The sequence below is a fragment of the Indicator indicator genome, chromosome 25 (genome assembly GCF_027791375.1).
Source record: "Indicator indicator isolate 239-I01 chromosome 25, UM_Iind_1.1, whole genome shotgun sequence".
Classification (NCBI taxonomy): Eukaryota; Metazoa; Chordata; class Aves; order Piciformes; family Indicatoridae; genus Indicator; species Indicator indicator.
In genome coordinates this window covers 16,520,532-16,533,413 of record NC_072034.1, presented here as the reverse complement: position 1 = coordinate 16,533,413, position 12,882 = coordinate 16,520,532, and the positions used below count along the sequence as shown (strand labels likewise).

The window sequence follows — 12,882 nt, the reverse complement described above, 5'->3', positions numbered from 1 at the left end:
TTTCCCTTTCCTTCCCCTACAGAAGCTGCTTTCCCTTTCCTTCCCCTCTAAGTCAGTTTCCTTTACTTTCCTGGGCACATTTTCAGCAGGACTGGGATGCAAAAATCTTTGGGTTTGGAAAGCATCTGCTGAACTGGCAGCTCAGGACAGGAGGATGATCTTCAAGGTCCCTTCCAACCCATTCCATGATTAAGTGCTTAAAGAACCCTCAGCATGCTGAGCAGCTCTCCTGTGCAAGCTTTGTGTGCTCACAGTGAGGTCTGTGTTCTTTCAGACCCTTTACTCCTCAGAGGAAAGTGTGGATGTTTCAGTGCACCAGGTAAGTGTTCTGAACAGCCAAGTGCCCCCTGAGTGCTGTGGTACAGCCTGTGAGCACCAGCACTCACTTCCCTCAGCCAAATGGGGCTCCTTGTGGTAACATCTCAGCACCAACAAACAAAAGCAAGCTTCAGGCAGGGTGAGGAAATGCAGAGCAATCTGTGTGTGCAGCTCCTCAATGGTTGTTGTAGTTTAGAACTGAACTTTTAGTTGTCAGCAGAATTTGCCAGAGGATTTGAAAAGTCCAAGAGGGGTAGACTCCTCAGAGGTCTTATTATAATAAAGACCACAGGATGTTAGGGGTTGGAAGGGACCTCTGGAGATCTTCCAGTCCTGCCAGAGCAGGACCAGAGAATGCAGCACAGGGCACACAGGAACACATCCAGACAGGGCTGCAAAGGCTCCAGAGCAGGAGACTCCACAACCTCTCTGGGCAGCCTGCTCCAGGGCTCTGGCACCCTCCCAGTGCAGAAGTTCCTCCTCCTGTTGAGGTGGAACCTCCTGTGCTGCAGTTTCCATCCATTGCTTCTTGGCCTATCCCAGAGCCTCTCCCTTCCTTCCTCTTGCCCCCCAGCCCTCAGCTCTTGAGAGACATTGAGCAGATCCCTCTCAGCCTTCTCCTCTCCAGACTAAACAGCCCTAGAGCTCTCAGTCTCTCCTCATAGGGGACATGCTCCTATGGAGATAAAGATGGAGAGAAAGAGAGAGATGGAGACAGAGATGGAGAGATGGAGATAGAGGGAGAGAGAGAGATGGAGATAGAGATGGAAAGAGAGAGCAAGATATAGAGAGATGGAGATATGGAGACATAGATAGATAAGTAAATACAATTTGTGCATGTTTATCACCTTCTGTACTTTCACATTTAGCTTCTTTTGTAAATCCAATTCCACTCTGAGCGGGGTGAATTTGCTCTTTGGGGCAGATTCTAAGAGAAGTTATTGGGGGGGAAAGAGGGATCCAGTCCAACCCAACCCTTAACAACAGTACACCAGGGCAGGAAACCAGGCTGCACATCTGCCCCAGGTGCTCCTTGGCCTGATGCATGCCAAATGTTTTCCAGCAGATCCCTGACGTCTGGAGCAAGAGCCATGAGGATGTGGATGGTGACGACGACGACGATTCCAATGACACGGATGAGTCCGATGAGGTTACCACCATTTTCCCCACGGACATCGCACTGACTTTCCCTCCTTTCACCCAGAGTGACACTGCTGGCAGAGGTGACAGCGTGGCCTACAGGCTGAGGGCAAAAGCCAGGCTGCTGAAGTCCAGCAAACTCAGCAAAGCTGCTCAAAAGGTGAATAGCCCTGAGCAGCGACAGGCAGGTGCTTGGGAAAGGGCAGGGAGCTTGGAAGTGGAATTGGTGTCTCATGGGAGTCAGTTTGAAAGAGGAGTGGGGAGGGGAAAGTCGGCAGAAGGAAAGGAAAGGAAAGGGCAGGGAGGTGACCATTCCCCTGTGCTCAGCACTGTGGAGGCCACATCCTGAGTGCTGTGTTCAGCTCTGGCTCCTTACTCCAGGAAGGACACTGAGAGGCTGGATCCTGTCCAACAAGGGTCTGGAGCCCCTGGGCTAGAGGAGGGACTGAGGGAGCTGGGGGTGTGCAGGCTGGAGAAGAGGAGGCTGAGGGAGACCTCAGTGCTCTCTGCAGCTCCCTGGAGGGAGGTTGGAGCAAGGAGGAGGCAGCCTCTGCTCCTTGATGTTGAGCAACAGGAGCAGAGGAAATGGTTCCAAGCTGCACCAGGGGAGGTTCAGGCTGGGTGTTAGGAAATATTTCTTCACTGAAAGGGTCCTCAGACATTGGAATGGTCTGCCCAGGGCAGTGCTGGAGTCACCTGGGGGTGTTCAGCAGTGTGTGGAGCTGGTGCTTAGGGACATGGTTTTGTGTTGACCCTTCAGTGCTGGGTCGAGGGATGGACTGGCTGAGCTTGGAGGTCTCTTCCTACCTGGATGCATTCTGTGATCCTGTGAATGCATTTCCTTTGTCTGGATACCCCAGGTCAATTTTGCTGGCTGTCAATGTGCCAAGGCAGGAGCTGCAGCCTGCTGCTGCAAGCTTTGCACCACTGCACTTTGCACTGCTGGCACACACAAAATCTGAGGGGTCTGCTGAAGAAGGCTGGGGAGGGGTCTGGAGCACAGCCCTGTGAGGAGAGGCTGAGGGAGCTCTGGGTGTTTAGCCTGGAGAAGAGGAGGCTCAGGGCAGACCTCATTGCTCTCTACAACTACCTGAAGGTAGGTTGTGGCCAGGTGGGGGTTGGTCTCTTCTCCCAGGCAAGCAGTGACAGAAGCAGAGGACACAGTCTCAAGCTGTGCAGGGGGAGATTTAGGCTGGGTGTTAGGAAGAAATTCTTCCCAGACAGAGATTGGCCCTTGGGATGTGCTGCCCAGGGCGGTGGTGGAGTCACCATCCCTGGAGGTGTTTAAAACCAGCCTGGATGAGGCACTCAGTGCCATGGCTTACTTGATTAGATGGTGTTGGGTGCTAGGTTGGACTTGGATGATCTTGAAGGTCTCTTCCAACCTGGTTAATTCTGTGATTCTGTGATTCTCTCTGACACAGCTCATTGCCTATGACGCCACCGAGGAGGATGAGAGCACCCTGGATGCAGACAGCCAGCAAGAGGTTCTCTCCCGGGAGGATTCTGATGCCCTTCGCTCCCTGAGGAAGAAGACCATCAGTGAGGAGTGGGCTGGCAAGAGCCATGGGCAGGCCAGCAGCGAGCTGGACAGCAAGCAGCGGGACCGGAGCACGGAGAATGAGAGCCGGCAGAAATTCGACAGCCAGGAGGCGGCAGACGACAGCAAAGCTCTCTCGGGAGCCAGAGAGGACAGCCGGCAGAGCTTGGAGAGCAGGGAGAGCCCTGCCTCACCCGAAACTCCGGACCACAACAGCAACCAGACAGCCGAGAGTGCTGAGGATGCTCGGGATCGCCACAGCATCGAAACCAACGAGGTCACCCTTTGAAAGGGAGGCAGAAGTTACCTTTCCCTGCTGTTTTAATTCCTACCCAAGGGGAGCTGAGGTGGGGGGTGGGGGGTGCTTCATTTGGGGTAAGTGTAAATGTTGTGATTTGTTTGGGCTCGGGGCAGCTTCTTTACCCGGTGGCCTCCCCTTGGGCTGCCAGTAGTGCCAGCCCTAAACCCTAACCCTAAACCCTAACCATGATCCTAGCCCTTTGAGCTGGCAGGGTGTGGGTGGCAGAGGCACAGGGGAAGTGAGATGAATGCTGTCAGAGTGGGCATTGCCCCTCTGCCACCCTGCTCTGTACTGCCAGCTGTGTTTTGCTGTAAGTGGATTGAAATAAAGCCACAAAACCCTCTACCTGCAGGCTGCATCACTGTGTGTGGGGCTGGGGCAGGGGGAGCTTTCTGACTGTCTGTGGAGCTTTAGAATCAAAGAAGTATTTTGGCTGGAGAAGACCTTTAAGTTTATTGAGTCCAAGCCTTCTAAACCAGGGTTTAGAGGGGCTTGGATAGATTGGATCTATGGCCAACGTTACCAGGAGGAGCTTCAACCAGGCCAAGTGCCAGGTCCTGCCCTTGGGTCACTACAACCCCAAGCAGTGCTGCAGGCTTGGGGCAGTGTGGCTGGAAAGCTGCTGGCAGAAAGGGACCTGGGGGTGCTGATGGACAAGCAGCTGAAGGGGAGCCAGCAGTGCTCAGGTGGCCAAGAAAGCCAAAGGCATCCTGGCTGGGATGAGCAATGCTGTGTCCAGCAGGAGCAAGGAGGGGACTGTCCCCTGGCACTCAGCTCTGGGGAGGTCACACCTGGAGTGCTGCCTTCAGCTTTGGGCACCTCAATGCCAGAGAGATGTGGAGGTGCTGGAGCCAGGGCAGAGGAGGGCAAGGAAGCTGGGAAGGACCTGGAGAATAAATGTGGTGAGGAGAGACTGAAGGAGCTGGGGATGGTTAGGTTGGAGTGGAGGAGGCTGATGGAGACCTCCTGGCTGTCTACAGCTCCCTGAAAGGAGGTTGTGAAGAGGTTGGTGCTGGTCCCTTCTCACAGGTAATTAGTGATAGAATAACAGGGAACAGCCTCAAGCTGTACCAGGGTAGGTTTAGACTTTCTGGGAAACATTTTTTCCCAGCAAGAGTGGTCAGGGATTGGAATGAGCTGCCCAGGAAGGTGGTGTTGTCCCCAACCCTGGAGGTGTTTGAAGGTGGTTTGGCTGTGGTGCTTGGGGCTATGGTTTAGGGGTGACCTTTGTAGAGCAGGGTTCATGGTTGAACTTGGTGATCCTGAGGGGATTTTCCAACCTGAATGTTTCTGTGATGTCCCTCAGCACATCACCTCTGAAGGCTGGGGCTAAACCATGGCTCTCAGCACATCAGATCTGCCTCTTTGAAACACCTCCAGGGTTGGGCACTCAACCACCTCCCTGGGCAAGGGCTGGCAGCTCCTTTTATGAAGAAATTGTTCCTCAGGTCCAACCTAAACCTCCCCAGGCACAACTTGGAGGCCGTTTCCTCTCTTTCCATCACCTGATACTTGGGAGAAGAGACCAACCCCCACCTGGCTCCATCCTCCTTTCAGGGAACTGTAGAGAGGCAGCAGATCTCCTCTCCTTAAAAATAACACAGATTATTTCCCTATGATTTCTTGAGTTGATAAAACCCCTCTGAGGGGCCTCCCCCTGCTTTCACCAAGGGTGAGCAGTGAGCCAGCCTGCAACCCCCTGGCTGGGATCAGCAATGCTGTGTCCAGCAGGAGCAGGGAGGGGACTGTCCCCTGGCACTCAGCTCTGGGGAGGTCACACTTCGAGTGCTTGGCTTCAGCTCTGGGCATCTCAATGCCAGAGAGATGTGGAGGTTCTGGAGCCAGGGCAGAGGAGGGCAAGGAAGCTGTGAAGGGCCTGGAGAATAAATCTGAAGAGTGACTGAAGGAGCTGGGGATGGTTAGGATGGAGTGGAGGAGGCTGAGGGAGACCTCATTGCTGTCTACAACTACCTGAAAGGAGGTTGTGGAGAGGTTGCTGCTGGTCTCTTCTCACAGGTTATTAGTGATACAATAACAGGGAACAGCCTCAAGCTGTACCAGGGCAGGTTTAGATTGGACATTAGGAAACATTTTTCCCAGCAAGAGTGGTCAGGGATTGGAATGTGCTGCCCAGGGAGGTGGAGGAGTCCCCAAGGCTGGAGGTGTTTGCAGGTGGTTTGGCTGTGGTGCTTGGGGCTATGGTTTAGGGGTGACCCTTGCAGAGCAGGGTCAATGGTTGGACTTGGGGATCCTGAGGGGCTGTTCCAACCTGACTGTTTCTGTGGTTCTGTGACTCTGTGCCGGCCCCTGCGCCGCTACTCCAGCACCGCCTCACGGTCTGCGCCCCGCTCGCAGGGCACGGGAAGGGAAGAAGGGAAGAAGGCCCAAGCGGGGGCTCCTGGCGGGGAGGCAGGACCACGGCAACTACACTTCCCTCCGTGCCCCGGGCTCTCAGAGCCGGCGCTGGAGGGCGGGCAAAGGGCGGGAGGCAGCAGCGGCCCGCCCCGGGCGGCGGCAGCGGTAGCGGCGGCGAGGGGCTGATGGCGGCCAGCGGGGGCTGCCGTCGCGGGCGGGAGCAGCTGGAGCTGGAGCGCCTGGGGGAGGCGGCGCGGGCCGGCTCCTGCCCGCCGCCGTCGCCGCCGCTTTCCGCCTGCTCTCGGCAGGCTTGGAGCCGGGACAACCCGGGCTTCGAGCCCGAGGAGGAGGGAGCCGCGGCGGCGGCGGCGGGGCCGGTGCTGGAGATGATGGACGTGGAGTGGGGCAGCCCCGCGGCCGGCTCTTCGTCGTCTCTGGGCAGCGGCGCGGCGGGGCCGGGAGGCGGCGGGCGGCGGGCAGGGCGGCGGCCGGCGGCGGCGGGGCGCGGGGGGACGGAGGTGCCGAGCCGCCACCAGCTGCCGCCCGACGGCGCCGCGCCCCGCGGAGGGGCCTGGGCCAAGCGCCTGGCGCGGCGGCTGCGAGGTGAGAGCCTGGCCCCTGCTCTCTCGGTGCTCCCCTCTCGGTGCCCCCCGTGCCCCTGCTCTCTCGGTGCCCCCTCTCGGTGCCCCTTGTTCCCCTGCTCTCTCGGTGCCCCCCATCCCCCTGCTCTCTGTGCCCCACCTCGGTGCCCCCCTCTCGGTGCCCTCCTCTCTGTGCCCTCCATGCCCCTGCTTTCTCTGTGCTCCTGTCGGTGCTCCCCGTGCTCCTGCTCTCCCGGTGCCCCCCTCTCGGTGCCCCTTGTTCCCCTGCTCTCTCGGTGCCCCCCATCCCCCTGCTCTCGGTGCCCTCCTCTCGGTGCCCTCCTCTCTGTGCCCTCCATGCCCCTGCTTTCTCTGTGCTCCTGTCGGTGCTCCCTGTGCCCCTGCTCTCCCGGTGCCCCCCTCTCAGTGCCCCTTGTTCCCTTCTCTCGGTGACCCCCATCCCCCTGCTCTCTGTGCCCCCCCCTCAGTGCCCTCCTGTCATTGCCCTCCATGCCCCTGCTCTCTCTATGCCCCCCTCTCGGTGCCCCCCATCCCCCTGCTCTCTCTATGCCCCCCTCTCGGTTCCCCCTATCCCCCTCCTCTCTCTATGCCCCCCTCTCAATGCCCCCCATACCCCTGCTCTCTGTGCCCCCCTCTCTGTGCTCCCCATGCCCCTGCTCTCTCTATGCCCCCCTCTCGGTGCCCCCCATCCCCCTTCTCTCTGTGCTCCCCTCTCAATGCCCCCTGTCCCCCTGCTCTCTCTGTGCCCCCCTCTCTGTGCTCCCCATGCCCCTTCTCTCTCTGTGCCCCCCGTCCCCCTGCTCTCTGTGCTCCTGTCCCTCTGTCTTCCTTCTGTCCTCCTCCCTCCCCTTTCCCTCTGTCACCCCTGCCCTCACTCTTCCTGGCAGAGCAGGGTTCCCTGTGCCTCCCCACACCTATCCCTGGGCTGCCTTTCCCTGCAGGCTGTCACCCAGGGGAATGCCTGTGGGCTTTCTGGAATCCTTTTTTTGCCCTTTCCACCCACCCCCCACTTTGCTACCTCTTCTTCTTCCCTTCTTTCCCCCTGTCCCCACCTGTGCTTGCTGCTGTCTGTGTCCCCACCTCTGCATGCAGGTCACATTCTGATCTCTGCTCTGATTTCCATCCCCCTCCAGCACACCAAATGCTCACTCTCCTCTCTCTCTCTTTCTCTTTCTCTCCTTCCCTCTGCAGCACAGAGCTCTCTGTCCCCCAGGTCTTAGTTCTGGCTGCTTGCAGTGTGCTGTGTTGACTCTCCTGAGTTACAGGTGGCTTTGCTGATCCAACACCCCAGGTATTTGGAAAGGCAGAGCAGAGTATTTGTCTTTCTCTCTTTTGTACAGAACCACAAACTGGTGAGGGGGTTGGAAGGGACCCCTCTGAAGACCATCTCGGCCAACCCCCATCCCACACCCCTTCTTGAGCAGGATCATGCAGACTCAATCCCACAGGAACACATCCAGATGGGTTTGGAATGCCTTCAGAGACACAGACTCCACAACCTCTCTGGGCAGTCATCCTCAGAGTGGGATTGTTGGAGAGGGGAATTATTCATGTTTGCTTCTCTGCAGTATTGCACAGTGCCTTAGGGCTGCCCTTGGGTGGTTGGGGAGCTGCCTGTTGATGCACAGCTGGTGACCAGGGACATAGGTTGGAGCAGAAGGACATCAGCTGAACCTTTGGGATTGTGGTTCTAGGCTTGCTGCATCAACTCTGTGCTGAGCTGGCCCTGTCCAGGGATGATTTGACACAGCAAAGACAGTGATGGATGTGCTTTGGATTCAAGGTTGTGAGAAACCTCCTTCAACCTCATGTCAGCATCACACTTGGAGGGTTTTAGCTGTAGGATCTTTGTAGTTCGAAACCTGCAGGAAAATGGAACTATGTTCAAAAAAGGCTTCTTCTCACCCATGAATTCTCTGGAGTGCTGCACCTGCCTATCACAGCATCAGCACAGCAGTCTGCTCTGCCCTGGTGAGGCCACATCTGGAATCCTGAGTCCACTGCTGGGCTCCCTGGTTCAAGGAGGACAGGGACTTGCTGAAGAGGGCACAGCAAAGGACTACAAAGCTGCTGAGGGCACTCTGGTGAGGCAAGGCTGAGAGCCCTGGGGCTGTTAGCCTGGAGAAGAGCAGCCTGAGGGGGATCTGATCAATGCTGATCAATACTCCACGGCTGGGGGTCAGGAGGATGGGGCCAGGCTTTGTTCAGTGGTGCCCAGGGACAGGACAAGGGCTCAGGGCACAGAGTGGAACATCAGAAGTTCATCTGAACATGAGGAGGATCTTCTGTAATGTAAGGGTGAGGGAGCCCTGGGGCAGGCTGCCCAGAGAGGTGGGGGAGTCTCCATCTCTGGAGACATTCAGAACCCACCTGGATGTGTTCCTGGGTGACCTTCTCCAGGTGGCCCTGCCTTGGGAGGGGGGTTGGACTGGATGACTTCCAGAGGTCCCTTCCAGCCCCTACCATGCTTTGATTCTGTGATACCCCAAGGGAGGGCTCTGAAGGGCCAGCTGGGCAAACCACAGCCCCTTCAGATGCTGCTGAAGGCTCAGAAGCTACTTACTGGCATTACCAGAAGCATCAGGGAGATGTTGCTGAAGATGTTCTGGTCCTGCTCTGACAGACAGACAGATCCTTTGCCTGCCTTGCTGCCTAAAACCATCCATTCTGTTCTCTCCTCACAGTACTGGTTGTAATCCTATCCATCAGGTGTCCGCTGCATGCAATTAAGTATTAATAAGCTGCATTGATCAAGTGTGCAGTGGGACAAAGTTTTCATGTTCTTACAGTGCAAAAAAGGGCAAAAAAAAAAGGCAGTTTTTAGTACTGGTTGTGAAGCAAAGCTGCCTTTTGCTGTTCAAAGGAGTCAGTGTGCACTGGTGGTGGTGGCTGGTCTGTCTCTGGTTACTGCTGATAGCTGACCTGCAGGGTTTGTGCTTCTAGGCCAGAGTAGCTAAAGCTGCTGTAGTAAAGGTGCTGTGTGGAATCACAGGATGGTAGGGGTTGGAGGGGACCTCTGGAGATCTTCCAGTCCAAGCCCCTGCCAGAGCAGGACCAGAGAATGCAGCACAGGGCACACAGGAACACATCCAGACAGGGCTGCAAAGGCTCCAGAGAAGGAGACTCCACAACCTCTCTGGGCAGCCTGCTCCAGGGCTCTGGCACCCTCCCAGTGCAGAAGTTCCTCCTCCTGCTGAGCTGGAACCTCCTGTGCTGCAGTTTCCATCCCTTGCCCCTTGGCCTAGCCCAGGGCACAGTGAGCAGAGGCTGTCCCTGTCCCTTCCTTCCTGCCCCCCAGCCCTCAGCTCTTGAGAGACATTGAGCAGATCCCTCTCAGCCTTCTCCTCTCCACACTAACCACCCCCAGGGCTCTCAGCCTCTCCTCCCCAGGCAGTGCTCCAGGCCCTTCAGCATCCTTGCAGCCCTCCCTTGGACTCTCTCCAGCAGATCCCTGTAGATCCCTCCTGAGCTGGGGAGCCCAGCACTGGATGCAATATTCCAGGAGAGGCCTCACTAGGGCAGAGACCTCACCTGGAATGTTGTGTCCAGTTTTGGGTGGAGGTGTCATGGTTTAAGTCCAGCCAGCAGCCAAGCACCAAGTAGCTGCTGGCTCATACCTCACCCTCAGTGGGATGGGGAGGAGAAATTACAAGGCATGGCTGATGGGTCAAGGCAAGGACAGGGAGAGATCACTTGACAGGTATGGGCAGGACCTTATCATGGTTGTCCCCCTGGGCTCAGCACTGGGGAGGCCACAGCTTGAGTGCTGGCTTCAGTTTTGGGGCCCTGAGTGCAAGAAGGACCTTGAGGAGCTGGAGCAGGGCCAGAGAAGGGCAAGAAAGGTGGGGAAGGGTGTGGAGAAGAGGGCTGGGGAGGAGCAGCTGAGGGAGCTGGGGGTGTTTGGTGTGGAGAAGAGGAGGCTGAGCTCAGGGAGACCTCATTGCTCTCTACAGCTCCCTGAGAGGAGGCTGCAGCCAGGTGGGGCTTGGGCTCTGCTCCCTAGGAACAAGTGGCAGGAGGAGAGAAGGTGACCTCAAGCTGCCCCAGGGGAGGTTTAGGTTGGACATGAGAAGAATTCTTCCCTGAAAGGGCTCTCAAAGCCTGGCAGAGGCTGCCCAGGGAGGTGGCTGAATGCCCATCCCTGGAGGTGTTTGCAAGAGGCAGAGCTGGGTGTTGAGGGCCATGGCTTAGCCCCAGCCTTGGTAGAGGAAGGGAATGGCTGGACTGGATGAGCTTAGAGGTATTTTCCAATGAAAAGCATTCTTTCATTCCATGATTTTATTTATTTTGCATTTGTTGATGATTTTTTTTTTTTTTGATACCTGAGTTCATCTACTCCTTGGTTGAGCTACTTGGGCTGAGGAATGAGCCTGAGAGAATGGTTAGGCTGCAGATTTGGCTGAGAAATGGAAAGTAGATAAATTCTAGCCCAAAGCTGAACAACTGGAAAAGCAGGAACTGAAAATGCTCAATTGAGGCTGGAAATGCCATGGTGCTTGCAGGAGATGGCAACTTCCATCCCTCCCTGCTTGCCAGCCCTGCTTGTGGTGCATCTACAGCAGGGCTCTAGAAAGGCAAAGAAGCCACTGCTGGACCTGTCTGCTGTTAACATGCAGCTCAAGAAACCTTCAAGCAGCTCCAGGGTTAACACCAAGACCATTGCATGATCTCTGCAGCTGCTCTGGGAGGCTTTTTTCCCTTCCTCTCTAACTCTGTTCCCTCTTCCCTGCCTGCTAGCAATGTTCTCATAGGACAGGATTGCAGCTTGCAGAGGTTTCTGCTCACCAAGTTTTCTGCTCACCACATTTCTTCTTGGTGAGTAATGTGTTGGGAGCCAGGACTTGGCTCTCTGGCCAGCTCAGCTCACTTTCTGGCCCAGCCTTTTTCCTCCTCTCTTCCCTGATGTTTTTCTGCCTTTTTATGAGGGTTGCTAGTGCAACCTAGTGCTGGGTTAGAGGCTGAACTGGTTGAGTTTGTTGTTATTAGTGACTGAAACTGTTCTTGGTGTGTTTCTGCCTTCAAGAAGGACCATTCTGTGGAGTAAAGTTGCAGCCTTTATTGAACTACTGGAGAGGGTCCAGAGGAGGCCACCAAGATGATCAGAGGGCTGCAGAACTTCCCCTGTGGGGCCAGGCTGGGAGAGTTAGGGCTGTTCAGCCTGGAGAAGAGAAGGCTCCAGGGAGACCTCAGAGCAACCTTCCAGTACCTGAAGGGGCTCCAGGAGAGCTGGGGAGGGACTTTGGACAAGGGCTGGGAGTGCCAGGATGAGAGGTGATGGCTTCAAACTGGGAGAAGCTGTCCCTGGGTGCCCCTGCTCTGGCAGGGGATTGGACTGGATGATCTCCAGAGGTCCCTTCCAGCCCCTAACCTTCTGTGATTCTGTGATAGCAGAATGCAGCCCTGCCAGCAGCAGGGAGGGTCAGGCAGTGTCCCTCCAGCACCTGTGGACTCTGCTCCAAGCTCTCTCCTTCTCTAGAGAGCTTCCAGCCCCTCCTGGATGTGTTCCTGTGTGCCCCTGCTCTGCCAGGGGCTTGGACTGGATGATCTCCAGAGGTCCCTTCCAACCCCTAACATCCTCTGAGCCTGTGAACCTCTCACTCAGCACCTTCTGACCAACTAAACCATGGCACTGAGTGCCTCATCCAGTCTCTTTTTAAACACTTCCCCTACCATCCTGTGATTCTGTGGTGGGAGCTTCCCCATCCCTGGAACCATCCCAGGTCAGGTATTTTGGGGCTCTGAGCAACCTGCTCTGGTTGCAGCTGTCCCCTGCTGACTGCAGGGAGGGTTGGGCCAGACAACCTTCAAAAGTCCTTTCCAGCCCAACCCGTGCTGTGGTTCTGTGTCCCTTGTGTGTCTGGTACCAGCCATCTGTGCAGGTCATGATGTGAGTTTTCCTTCCCAGGTCTGTGGGGGACCAGGCTGATGGAAGAGAGCAACACCAGCAGAGAGAGGTACCTGAGGAGCGCTCTGCGGGAGCTTCTCACGTTCTTGGCTTTCCTCCTGGTCCTCTGTGTCTGTAAGTAACCCCCCAGCACCACTCAGACAGCCACTTCTCAGCTGGCTGCTCCCTGGGATTCCACCCTAAAGGTTGTTCCAGGGGTCACAGTGTCACAGGGCATTTAGAGGTTGGAAGGGACCTCCAGAGATCATCAGCTACAACCCCCTGCCAGAGCAGGGGCACCCAGGGGAGTCTGCACAGGAATGCATCCAGGTGGGGTTTGGAAAGGCTCCAGAGAAGGAGACTCCACAACCTCTCTGGGCAGCCTACTCCAGTGCTGGAAAAAAGCCTGTAAGAATGTGGATGTGGAATTCCTGGGCAGGTGTGGAGACAAGGTGGACTCCTCTTGCAGCCCAGAAGGCAAATCCCATCCTGGGCTGCATCTAAAGATGCATTGCCAGCAGATCCAGAGAGGTGATCCTGCCTCTGTACTCTGCTCTGGTGAGACCTCACCTGGAGCACAGCATCCAGCTCTGGAGCCCTCAGCACAGGAAGGACATGGACCTGATGGAGAGGGTCCAAAGGAGGGCCATGAAGATGATCAGGGGGCTGGAGAACCTCTCCATCCTGCTGGCAGCCACCCTCAGTGTGCTGCTCCATGGTGAGAAGGTCTCCCCTCAGCCTT

General features: G+C 56.5%; 2 protein-coding genes across 2 annotated transcripts in view; both read left to right on the top strand.

The window, feature by feature from the left end:
- The window catches only part of SPP1 (secreted phosphoprotein 1), a 7,325-nt gene extending 4,038 nt beyond the window's left edge, over nucleotides 1-3,287 (top strand). The window contains exons 4-6 of the mRNA XM_054392403.1: nucleotides 275-319; nucleotides 1,382-1,618; nucleotides 2,883-3,287. Coding sequence (XP_054248378.1) covers nucleotides 275-319; nucleotides 1,382-1,618; nucleotides 2,883-3,287 — 687 coding nt within the window. The remainder of the gene's footprint in view (nucleotides 1-274; nucleotides 320-1,381; nucleotides 1,619-2,882) is intronic.
- A 2,552-nt stretch (nucleotides 3,288-5,839) lies between these two features.
- The window catches only part of PKD2 (polycystin 2, transient receptor potential cation channel), a 33,147-nt gene continuing 26,104 nt past the window's right edge, over nucleotides 5,840-12,882 (top strand). Inside the window, exons 1-2 of the mRNA XM_054392340.1 lie at nucleotides 5,840-6,257; nucleotides 12,162-12,275. Of these exons, the coding sequence (XP_054248315.1) occupies nucleotides 5,840-6,257; nucleotides 12,162-12,275 (532 nt within the window). The remainder of the gene's footprint in view (nucleotides 6,258-12,161; nucleotides 12,276-12,882) is intronic.